General features: G+C 35.9%; 1 protein-coding gene across 3 annotated transcripts in view; it reads right to left on the reverse strand.

Moving 5' to 3' along the window:
- Positions 1–12,929, reverse strand: part of Acap2 (ArfGAP with coiled-coil, ankyrin repeat and PH domains 2) — a 130,761-nt gene that overhangs the window by 7,285 nt on the left and 110,547 nt on the right. For all 3 annotated transcript variants that reach the window (XM_071615204.1, XM_027936116.3, XM_071615203.1), the window contains 4 exons: positions 12,503–12,690; positions 11,541–11,650; positions 9,565–9,675; positions 2,868–2,929 (listed from right to left, as the gene is read on the reverse strand). In XM_071615204.1, coding sequence (XP_071471305.1) covers positions 2,868–2,929; positions 9,565–9,675; positions 11,541–11,650; positions 12,503–12,690 — 471 coding nt within the window. The remainder of the gene's footprint in view (positions 1–2,867; positions 2,930–9,564; positions 9,676–11,540; positions 11,651–12,502; positions 12,691–12,929) is intronic.

Here is a 12,929-nt window from a genome sequence, read left to right on the forward strand (position 1 = left end):
AAGACACCAGGACTTTCTCATAATATGAACTCCCTCAAAAGGACAGCAGCATGTGGAGACCCACCCCCATGATCCTGTCTTTTCTGGGCTAGCAACAGTTTCTTTCTGCAACTGATTTGATCAGTGGTTCCCAAACTCTGCTGGCTAGTACTCTTATAACCAACAGTTGTTCCCTAAAGCAGTGACTCTCAACTGGCTAAGAACTTGCCAACAATCAAGAGGAGTCACAGGGCCAGAAACTGGGAACCACCAAACTGATTTCCAACAACAGAAAGCTGGGTATGCCATATCCCTCACCTCCTCAGTCCTCCTAAGAGTTCTGGAGACTGCTAAAGAACAAATTCTCCCTTCAGTAACAGAGCGCTTTTAACAGTGCCCTGCAAAAGTAGGGAGTCCCAGGTCCTCAGGCTTGTAAATAAAAAGTTCACAAATGGGATTTCCTAGAAATAGGTCCATGATTGCCAAACATTGTATCTGAGTCTTTTAAATGGCAGAAATCTTCATTATCAAAACTGAAAATTCCTGTACCTGTAGTTTATATTACTAAGACAATCCAAAAAAAAGAAAAAGAAAAAAGAATCCAAATAAAGCAATCAACCAGTCTCTTTAGAAAAAAAAAATTATAGTGATAAGAACAAGAAAACCAAAGAGCTGATGCTAGAGCCAAATCTCTCTCTCTACAACTAATAATGGAAAAGAAAAGTTACCAGAGAGCAACTGCTGTGCCATTTCACTATGTCACCTGTATAAGCATAATTTTTTTTCTGCTTTAAATAATAGGCCTTGCAAATGTGTTAAAAAATCTCAGTATTGTCGAGATGATCCTCATTTTATTCTGATTCACACTATTTCCAGAATAAAAGTTATAACTTTTATACTATTCACACTATTTCCAGAATCATGACCTATTTTTTAACTTCTAAAATTTGGGAATAATAGAAAAGCTTGTTTTAAAATCAGCCTTTTTTTTCAAATTTTCATTAAAATAAATTGGAAAAAATAATTTTTTTACTGATGAAGGGAAGTTAACATACTTATATATAAATTTATACATAAGGGACAGTGAAAGAGATATTAGAATGCTCCCAAATGATGGAAATAGCCACCCAAGCTATTTGGGTAGAACTAGAAATAGTAGCAAGAACTTGAAGGTTCTGTCTTTTCAAGCTTACAACTCCAGAGAAGAGTCATCCACTGACCTTCTGACTAATCAATTGGGAAAACTTCATCAGCAAACACCTTAAGGAAAGAGCAACTGACCAAACATTAAAGTTTAAAATTTCAGGAAAAAAAAATTGTTTAACTTAAAATCTTGAAGTTCACTGTTATCTCACAAATATCAGATCATATCCTTTGATTAATTTTTATTTTAAAGTGCTTAAACACAAAGGCCTCAAAAATGGCCTATTAATACTATCACTTAAGTATATCTGTTACAAAATTATAACTTATTTAAAGTCCAACATTCAAGTTTAAAACAAATGGGTGAAATCCAGAATTAACACTAGAGCTTCACCCAAATCAGCATTCTTACATCTTGGAATATCATGAGCAAATAGTACATATGATCCATAGGATTAGAGTTGGACGCCCTAGATTACAAGTATCTAGCTGAAATGCCTCTATTCTCAAAGTCCTTACTTATTCCCCATTAAATCAGGCCAAAAATAAGCAATAAACAGACAGTCCTCTGAGAAAAGAATGGCCCACTGATACATTATATATGGATCTAGTTAAAATAAAGCAAATGGATGAAGCTAGTACAGAAATCTTAAAACACTTCTTCAACAGAAAGAGGAAATGATATTACCAGGTCACTTTAAAAATGAAGTTAACCAATATTCATATTTTTAAAAATCAAAAATATACTAATTATAAACTGAACATTCTAAAGTATTTTAGTCATAAATTCATGAATTTTTTACTAATATGTATATGAATTTGAAACTAAAGATTCAATAAATATTCTTTTCTTTGTGAAGAACGTCTAATCAGCACGTGTTCATAAAAGAGGAATATGATCAGCAACGCCCTCCTTTCCATGACATCTCAACTTTGCTGAAAATTACTCAGAACAAAGTTTTAGGTGATCATGAGTTGAAATTTCTCTAATGTCTACTTTGTCATTGGGTTTACAAAATGCTGTTCTAAAAACTTCCACTTATCCAACAGATATTTTACAATTACTTGGGGCAAAGCTAAAGATATAAATGAGACCTTATTTTTCAACATTTTAAATAACTCCACTCCCATTATAGACTTTTAACCTACTGGTACATTGTTACTTTAAATCTTCAACTCATCTTTATATTGGAATAGAAAACTTTTTGATAAACCTTTCCTTGTTATTTTCCATACTGATATTTTGTATGCAGACGTATGGTGATTTGTTGTTTTTCTTTTTTTTTCCCTGAACACAATGTATAGAAATTCCCTGAATAACAAAAAGAAAGTAACTTTGTTATATTCACTAAAAAAAAAAAAAAAAAAAAAAAATTCCAAAAAGAAATCAACTAATTTGCTGCTGTAAGTATATAGAAAGTATTTTCATCATTCCATTCAGGTCACTGGAATGTATGTGGAAGACATCTGTACAGCAGATGAGGAAGTCAGCAGCCAAAGTGAAACACAGCAAATGTGCACTGTAATAGAAATAGCTGTGGATTCTCAAGGGGCTAGGATCAGCCTCCCAAGAATTCAGAAGATACAGATATAGCTAACAACTCAAAATTTACAAGTAGGTTATAAAAATTCTATAGTATCACATTAAAGAACTATGAACTATGAATCTTCCAATTGTAAACTGATAAATTCCTGAATGCATTTCTTATACTGCATTTCAGTATGGTTATTAGTGGAATATTGACCTGGCTGTCCATAAAGTCCTTCTGATTCCCGCATTTCTTCGTTCATTCTTGCTAAACGTAACCTGAAATTAAATAAAATAATCTTTTAGATGAAGGTATGTGTGAATCATATAAGCAGGTAATATGTGTGCTGATGTAATTTTTTCCCCTTTACCAATATTTGCCAGTAAGACAAATTGGCTTTTTAGTTTATAAGACCCAGTTATCTCAGATACAATATCTCCAGACTTCAGAGAATTCCTGGCTTCTCCAACAAACTATCAAATTATAACTGCCAACTGTTGAAATTATTCTTCTAGAGTATGTAAGCAATGTTTACTCTGAAGTGAGGTAGTTTACAATGTATAAATAGCACATTACCTCTAAATACTGGGAACATATTTTTTGACATCCAAAAACTGTAATAAATGACTATAGGTTATGAAAATTCTTCCAAGATTACCATATTGGCTTTACATTCTTTGGGGGTTATTCTTCCTGACAGAAGACATATAGCATTGGATGAAGAGGACAAGTATCCCCCCCCCCCCGGGCTTTTTTTAAACTAACTTTAAACAACATTTTAAAATAGTAAAATTTTCTCTTGGGTACCTTTCTTTTCCTTTGTATTCCTCGCCTGGCCTTCTGGGCCACCATCTACTGCTTTCCCAGATCTCTTATCACTCTAGGAACTACAGCATCTGACGTGTGCTTTGCCTGTCGTCAAAGTTCCACAATTCCCTTCCTTTCCTCTCTCAACCACTGCAGGAATTAATGATAGCTTCATAAATCTTCCTTTAATATGTAGATTTTTAGAGAGGGAAGAGTATTTTGTTTTGTTTTGTTTTGTTTGTGGTGCTGGGGACCGAACTCAGGACTGGCCTTGTGCATGCTAGGCAAGCACTCTACCAACTGAGCTATATTCCCAACCCCTGGGAACTTTTTTTATAGGAATTTTTTTTTTATAGGAATTGCCTGGGAAGCTACATCCAGAGTTTCCCCATGCTGTTTCAATCTTTTCTTTTTAGTAACTATTTTTTTTCCTACTCTAAATCTAGAATGGCATCATAATAGGTCTACATTTTCCTACAGTAGTTTCTACAATAGCAATAACTCCTCCAGTGGGAAAAGTGTGCTCTGCTGTTTTGTTTTCTAATTTGGCAATTGTTAGGGAGAGTGACACAAGGCAAGCCAGGAATCCTCATTGGGAGCTTGGGAGCTCAGGAGCTCAAGGCAGTCATGGGAGTCAGTAGTGTGAAAGGGCTTCTACTCTAATGAGAGGGGAAACACCAATTTAGAGCTTCATGTAGTCCAGAGTAGAGTGAGTAAGTGACTTAATATAAAATATACTTCTGCTATCCATATAGCAATGAAGAATAGGTGACAATCACATTTCCAGATTCCAAGTATAACAAACTATTTTGAACTAATATATAAATCAAATTAAAACCTCAAAATTCTTTTTTTAAGTATTTATTTTTTAGTTATAGGTGGATGCAATGTCTTTATTTTTATGTGATGCTGAGGATCAAACCCAGTGCCTCACGCATGTTAGGCGAGCGCTCTACCTCTGAGCCACAACCTCAGCCCTAAAACCTCAAAATTCTTTAATAGATCACATTAAATTTTATTCAAATCCTCAAAAACATGTATTTTTATCTTAAAAATCAATCAAGTGTTTATGTAAATAATTTTTGGAGGAGGAGAGAAAAGGGACACTGGGAATTGAATCTAGGTATGCTTTACCACTGAGCTACATCCCCAGCCCTTTTTGTTTTTTATTTTAAGATGGGCCCTTATTAAATTGCTTAGGGCCTCGCTAAGTGCCAAGGCTGGCCTTGAACTTGTGATTCTCCTGCCCCAGCTTCTCAAATTGTTGGGATTACAAGTCTGTACCACCATGCCCAGCTCATGTAAATAATTGTGTGTTTTTTTTAATTTGTTCTAATTAGTTATACATGACAACAGAATGCATTTCGGTTCATTGTACACAAATGGAGCACAGCTTTTCATTTCTCTGGTAGTATACGACTTAGAGTTGTGCAGTCATACATGTACCTAGGGTAGTGATGTACATCTCATTCCACCATCTTTCCTATCCCCATGGCCCCTCTGCCCCTTCCCTCTACTTTGCCCAATTAAAGTTCCCCCATTCTTCCCATGCCCATCTCCCTCCATTATGGATCAGCATCCACTTATCAGGGAGAACATTTGGCCTTTGGGTTTTGGGGACTGGCTTACTTTGCTTAGCATGATGTTCTCCAACTCCATCCATTTTCCTGCAAATGCCATAATTTCATTCTTTTTTAATGCAGAGTAATATTCCATTGTGTATATATACACTACAGTTTCTTTATCCATTCATCTATTCAAGGGCATCTAGGTTGCTTCCACAGTTTAACTATTGTGAATTGAGCTGCTATGAACATTGATATGGCTGTATCACTGTAATATGCTGATTTTAAGTCCTTTGGGTATGGACCAAGGAGTAGGAAAGCTGGATCAAATGGTGGTTCCATTCCAGATTTTTTTAAGGAATCTCCATACTGCTTTCCAGAGTGGTTGCACCAATTTGTAGTCCCTTTTTCCCCACATCCTTGTCAACACTTATTGTTGCTTGTATTCTTGATAATCGCCATTCTGAGTGGAGTGAAATGAAATCTTAAGAGTACTTTTGATTCACATTTCTCTAATTACTAATGAAGCTGAACATTTCTTCATAAATTTGTTGATCAATTGTATATTTTCTTCTGTGAAGTGTGTGTTCATTTCCTTAGTCCATTTATTAACTGGGTTATTTATTCTTTTGGTGTTGAGTTTTTTGAGTTCTTTATGTTTCTTGGAAATTAGTGCTCTATCTGGTGTACGTGTAGTAAAGATGTTCTCCCAGTGTGTGGGCTTGCTCTTAACATTGTTGATTGTTTCCTTTGCTGAGAAGAAGCTTTTTTACTTTGAATCCATCCCATTTATTAATTCTTGATTTTATTTCTTGCTGTTTAGGAGTCTTGTTAAGGAAGTCAGGACCTAATCCGACATGATGTAGATATGGACCTACTTTTTCTTTATTAGGCACAGGATCTGTCTTATTCCTAGGTCCTTGATCCACTTTTGAGTTTTGTGCAAGGTCAGAGACAGTGGTTTAATTTCAAATTGCTGCATATGGATTTCCAGTTTTCCCAGCACCATTTGTAGAAGCTATCTTTTTGCCAATGTATATTTTTGGCACCTCCCCATATTTCTAAATACTACCACCCAAAGGCAATGCAACCTCACAAGTTCCTAACATCAATGGAGCTGCCCTCCCTACTTATAATTCTCGAATTCTCAAGGTAGGAGAATCATTACCTGTTAGAGTCTGTAAACAAGTCAAAATAACACCTGGCATTTAGCCAGGGGAATGTTAGAGTTCGTAAACAAGTCTGGATGGTGCCTGGCAAAATGCCAGAGGGAGTGGTTTGAGAAGTAACAAAAGCGAGCCATTAAGTGTGGAGATTTCTTATTGGTTCAGTGCTGTATCGAGTTTATGCTAATTAGATAAGCTGTGTGGAATGTATAAATACTGCTCCTGTCCTGCAATAAACGGCTCCCACTCCTGCTGTATCAATCAACACAAGTCGTTCGTCACCCCCCGGTTATTTTGCTGCAGCCGGACTGCAGCAGATGGTGGCCCGTACGGGGAGCCCCGGGACACTCGGGGGTAAGTGACGGAAAAAAGCTGCCCGTCCATAGATAGGACGGGAGCAAATCTGCTCGTCCCTAGGCAGATAGGGCGAGAGGAAAAATGGCCATTTCGAGAAAATGGAGAAGATTGATACAGTATGTTTGTGTCTTGTTTTGTCTTAAAATGTTGTATTGTCTTTGTGATGAAAATATGGAAGGGGTGAGAAGTAAATTACTAAGGGAAGAAGGCACCCCAGTGGAACCAAGAATAGTTAGGGCATGTGTTGATAGAAGCCCAGGAACTCTAGTCAGAAAGAAACAGAAAGTTCAGAAGAAGAAAGATTATCAGAGGAGGAAGGATTATCAGGAAAAAAGTTGCAGCAGAAGGTTATTTCTAAATACTTTTCGTTACCGGAGGGTGCGTGAAGCGGAGAGGCGGCTGCCGAGTGTGCAAGCCGGTCACAGCGCAGCAAGGATTTTCCAAGAGGCGGCGGCAACTGGCTCTTCCCGGCCTCCTGGCCGGGGAGCTGGCTCTTCCACTGCTGCGAGCCCAAATCTAGACCTGACCTGGAGGCACAGTCTCGCAGGCTCTTGCTCCCTGTGCCTGGAAGCAGTTTGAGTCCAGGACACTCCCCAGGGCCATCTGGGGCTGCCCAGGCGCTACAGCCAGCAGAAGACGCTACTGGTGTCCCTGATGTTTGGTCATTTTCAATGCCAATAACTAAACTACAATGATTCTCCCACACCTGGAAGCTGATGAATAATGAGTACTATTAATGCTTATTTCAAATGCAAAAAAAACTTGAGATAATGTACTAAATTGTTCAGAAGGTTGTTTTCTTAGTGCAATGCTACAGGATTTTCTTTAGCCATCCGGAGTTCCTGCCTTCGTTCCAGTGCCGGTAAAGACCAAGGTGGAAGAATTTTCAGTGTTGCTGAAAACCGGACGAGACTTCAGCTGAGAAATGGACGAGACTTCGGATCAAGCTAGTTGCCTGCAGAACTTACCTGGACTGTGATTTAAGCTAGCTGCCTGCAGAACTTACCTGGACTGTGATTTACCGGGACTGTGAGTTAATCTATTGAGACACTGCTTTACCTGGACTGAGACAACAAACTGTAATCTATAACAAATTGTAACTCGGTATCTTTGCTAACAGTGTCATTGCTGGTATAATTTTTCCAAGGGCTTCTTGCATGGAGCCATCAATTGGCTTGGTATTGTGGCATTTTGTATCCTCCCTTTCTGTTTGTAGCAGGTTATTTATGGTGTTTCTGTAAAAACCACTATGGTCATTATTTAAATTAAACAAAAGGGGGAAATGTTAGAGTCTGTAAACAAGTCAAAATAACACCTGGCATTTAGCCAGGGGAATGTTAGAGTTCGTAAACAAGTCTGGATGGTGCCTGGCAAAATGCCAGAGGGAGTGGTTTGAGAAGTAACAAAAGCGAGCCATTAAGTGTGGAGATTTCTTATTGGTTCAGTGCTGTATCGAGTTTATGCTAATTAGATAAGCTGTGTGGAATGTATAAATACTGCTCCTGTCCTGCAATAAACGGCTCCCACTCCTGCTGTATCAATCAACACAAGTCGTTCGTCACCCCCCGGTTATTTTGCTGCAGCAATTACCTATTATATTACCAATCCCAACTCCAGCCTAGTACTATACTGAGAGTTAAAGAAAACATTTCAAAGAAGTCACTGGTTTGGTTTCTACTGATCAGGCAATGTAGCAAAAGTGGCTAAGAGTCAAAATTCTTGGTTTCAAGTGAATTCAGAAATCACTCACTGATTTCTCAAATTATCTGTAACTTAGCATCCTTATCTATGAGGATAATAAGAAAATCTTTGCTATAACTACTCTTCTGACAAAGGGTTAATATCTAGACTATATAAAGAACTCAAAAAAAACTAAACACCAAAAAACAAAAAACCCAAATAATAAATAGGCAGTAAATTAAACAGACACTTCTAAAAAGAAGAAACACAAATGGCCAACAAATATATGAAAAAATGTTTAACATCATTAGCAATTTGGAAAATGCAAATCAAAACTACACTGAGATTTCATCTCACACCAGGCAGAATGGCAGTCATCAAGAATACAAAGAATAACAAATGCTGGAGAGGATATGGAGAAAAAAAAATAGCAATTTTACACTGTTGGTGGAACTGTAAATTAGTTCAACTACTATGGAAATCAGTACGGAGGTTTCTTACAAGACCAGGCATGAAACTACCATATGACCCAGCTATACCACTCCTTGGTATTTATCCTAAGGAACTAAAAGTCAGCACGCTATGATGATATGTGAAGACCCCTGTTTATACCAGCACAATTTCAATAGCCAAACTATGGAACTAGCCTAGATATTCATCAGTATATTAATGGATCAAGATAATGTAGTATATATAAATAATGGAGTTTAATTCAGTCATAAAGAAAAATGATGTCGTTTGCAGAAAAATGAACCATTGAGACCATTGTGTTAAACAAACAAACTCAGAACATCATGAGTCTCATGCTTTCTCATATGTGGAATCTAGAGAGGAAAAAGGAAAAGGGGGCAGGGATCTCATAAAAATCAAAGGGAGATCAGAAGAATAAAGGAAAGGGACCAAGGAGTGGGATGAAAGGAGGGAGAGGGAAAGAGGAAGGGAGTGATATTGGCCAAATTATATTGTTATATTGTATGCATGTATAAATATGAAACAACAAATCCCACCATTATGTACAATAAAATTTATAAATTTATTGGTATAATGTACCAATAAAATATGTGGAAAAAATAAAGATAATGAAAGTAATATTGCTGCGATATACCTCAATGGAAAAGTGCCTGCCTAGCATGTGAAAGGACATGGATTTGACCCCCACTACTAGGGGTTGTTGTGAGAACCAAAACAGTTTGTGCATTTGACATGCTGAGAGAAGTACATGGTACAGAACAAATACCAACCACAATTAAAATTCAGAAAAGCATGAATCTCAGTGTTAACACCCTGTATAAGTAATATACTGCATGGGAAATAATCAAGTAGAAAAGAAATACTTACAAAGTTACTATATCAGCATTGGCCGCATCCACAGCTATGCTCAAAGGGTCTTTCCCTTCTTCATCAGTGGCATGCTGATTGGCACCTCGCTTTAGGAATAAACATACCTGCCTGTTTAAGGAAACAGTGTTTTTGAAATATTGCCAAGAAGAATAAAAATAATATTAATCTTAAAAAATAAAAAGCTTAAAAAGAAACATTTCATTATAAAATTCTTGATTCATTCTACAAATATGTAATGAACACTGATTTTCATAATAAAAATTGACCAAGATCAATGTACATTTTGAAATATTTTCATTTATATAATCTTACACAATCTGGTGCACAGTGGGATATATAAATTATGGCCCATATCTTTAAAGAATATCATTTTAAAAGTATACAGATTTTGAGAAACTTCAAGAAAGGTCAGTCAAAGCCATTATTTGGGAATAAAGGAAGGTCAAGGCTGATAAAATAAGACCTTGCTGACTTTCAAATTAAAGTTTAACATTAATTTTAACTACTTAAAGCATTTAATTATCTAGTAAAGACTGGAATAGATGAGATGGTGAATTTAATATTTTTCATCCTTTTTTAAAATGTATGCAACAGTCAATATGCCTGCCTTATTGATAAAACGTACCCAAAAAGACTAAGAACCATCTAATGGCCCAGAAAAATAACCCAAAATCAGTCACCTCATGGATATGTTTTTATGTTATGTATCAATTTTAGCAAGTTTTCAAACTGATAATCTCATGCTGTGTCTGGAAAACAAGCACATTCATTCGTGTTGTAGTTTTGATGATAGCAAACTAAAGTGATCTTTTTCCCATGGTCATGTCTGTATCTTTGGGTGTTATTTAAGCAGAAACAACATAAGAAGAAAAATCAAAATGGCATTTTATCCAGCTGCTGGGTAACTTAAAATGTGAACCCCAACAATGTCAAGCACATTGGTCTGTGGTATACAACCTTTTTTATCTGATCTTTCCTATCTTAGAAGCAATAGCAGACTGAGCAAAATAATGATATCTTCCAGCCAGAGGATTTGAGAATTGATGTGGATTGAATATATTTTTTTCAAGTGTTATAAATTGTGTGATATTTTCAATAATGAAAATCTTCACAAGAAACTAATTTTGTAGCATTAAAAAAAATCAACACTTGTGCAATGCTAAGTTTGTGAAGCTTCTGCTAATGAATTAAAATACACATGCTCAGTTTATTTTTTTAATCAATCTCTTGCTGATAAAGGGAAAGAAAATAAGTCATAATAAAAATAAAAGATGTTATTTTAAAAAATAAAAAAAGAACAGCCTCTTGTCCATCTAGGAAATAATAACTAGAATAAAATGGTAAGAAGTTCATTAAAAAATCAATTGCCTATGACACAAAGTTTTGGTATAAAGCCAACATCTTTCCCTCATTCATACTTTATAATACAAAGTACATTTTCATGGTTTTATTGTCCTATGAGTCTTAACACTGTTTCAAAAGCCGTAATGTCATTTGCCCAAACCACAAATTTACTTCATAATTTACCTAGCTACCCCACATAAAAATTAAAAATTCCAAAGTTACAAAATTCTGCAAAAGTAGAATTGTGGGTGTGTGCACTATGTAGATACTGTATATGTACATGCATTAATACACAAACACAGACTTAAGTTGTCTAACAAAACCACCACAATTGTAAGAACCGAGGAAGTTAAATACTAAAACTGTTCTATTTAATGACAAGTTAAGATCAACATAAGCTTTGAAATTTTCTTGTCTGGAAACTAACTGTAGTTTTTTGTTTTTTGGTTTTTGGGTTTTTTTCCTAAAAAAAAAAAACTTGGAACTTTCAAATTTCAACAGAACAATTATTAGTCATAGGAATATATCTCCTTGCAAACCTAATGATCTCAACCTGAGAAAAAGCAAAACATTATTTCAAAATAATTTTTCAAATAATATCTACCTAAATATTTAAACACTATAGTTACCCTGTGTGCCCTAAGACAGTGGCATGGTGTAGTGGTCCCCGCCCTTGGACATCTCTTTGGTTCACATTAGCACCATTCTGTAAGAGGAACTCACATGTCACCAAAGAGCCCTTAAAGAGAAAAAGAGGATAATGATGTTCAAATGCAAACAATAAGAAACAGTAATACATTTCTATTTAAAAACAACATAATGCCAGGTGTGGTGGTGCAAGCCTGTAATCCCAGGTACTAAGGAGGTTGAGGCAGGAGGGTGACAAGTTCATCCTGGGCAACTTGACAAGACCCTCTCTCAAAATAGCATAAAAAGGGTCTGGGATGCAGCTCAGTGGTAGAGCACTTCCCTATCAAATGCTAAGCCCTGAGTTCAATCCCCAATAGCCATTCCCCACATCCACCCACAAGTAGTTTCATTTACTTTACTCAAATAGAACTTCCATTTTATTCTCCCATACAAAAAATACTGCCCAGCAAAAGCAAAGAAACGATAGTTTATATTATTTTCTTCCCCAAAACTACTTCTAATAGGGATTTATTAATAGTTGACTACTTTCATTATCAAAATTCTCTTCCATTAAGCAAAACAAAACAAAACAAAAACAACTAAAATAATCAATTTTGATGCCCAGGAATCACTATTTAGTACTCAAAGATTCATTTTCTTTTTGGAACATCAAGCTACTTTTTTTTTTTTTTTTTTAATTTTGTTTAGTTGTTGATGGGCTTTTATTTTTATTTATTTATATGTGGCGCTAAGGAGCAAACCCAGTGCTTCTCACATGGTAGGGAAGTGCTCTACTACTGAGCCACAACCCCAGTCCACAAAGGTTTATTTTCTAAGCCATCTCTTAAAACAAAAAATTAAAAATACACACACACACAAAGCCAGTTCAAAAAGCCAAGTTCAAAACTTATACTATTTTATATTTTACTATCAATGAAAACCTCAATGTATAAATTCATACCCCTAATACAGCCTGAATAAGTGGTGTTGCTTTGTTTTCCTCTGAGTTAGCCCAATTCACATCGGCACCATGAGCCAAAGCCTCAGCCATTTTAGGAAGGTTTTTTTCATATGAAGCCCTGTAAAGCTGAAGTCCTGGATTAAGATGTTTAGAGTCGAGAAACACGGAAGAATCTTGCCTTTCTCCTTCTGAAAAGCAAACACAAATACATTATTAAAAATGAATTCTTGGCAAGAAAGGGATGAATTGTTTAACAGGTATAGTGTTTCAGATTTACAAAATGAAAAAAGAGTTTTGTGGATGAATGGTGGCAATGGTGGCACAAAGTGAATGCATTGGATTATAGATTTAAAAATTAGTTGACATGGCTAATTTTATGTTGTGTGCATTTTACCACAATTTTTTTTAAAAAGTGAACTCTTCCGCT

The sequence above is a fragment of the Marmota flaviventris genome, chromosome 8, assembly GCF_047511675.1.
Source record: "Marmota flaviventris isolate mMarFla1 chromosome 8, mMarFla1.hap1, whole genome shotgun sequence".
In the NCBI taxonomy this organism is placed as follows: domain Eukaryota; kingdom Metazoa; phylum Chordata; class Mammalia; order Rodentia; family Sciuridae; genus Marmota; species Marmota flaviventris.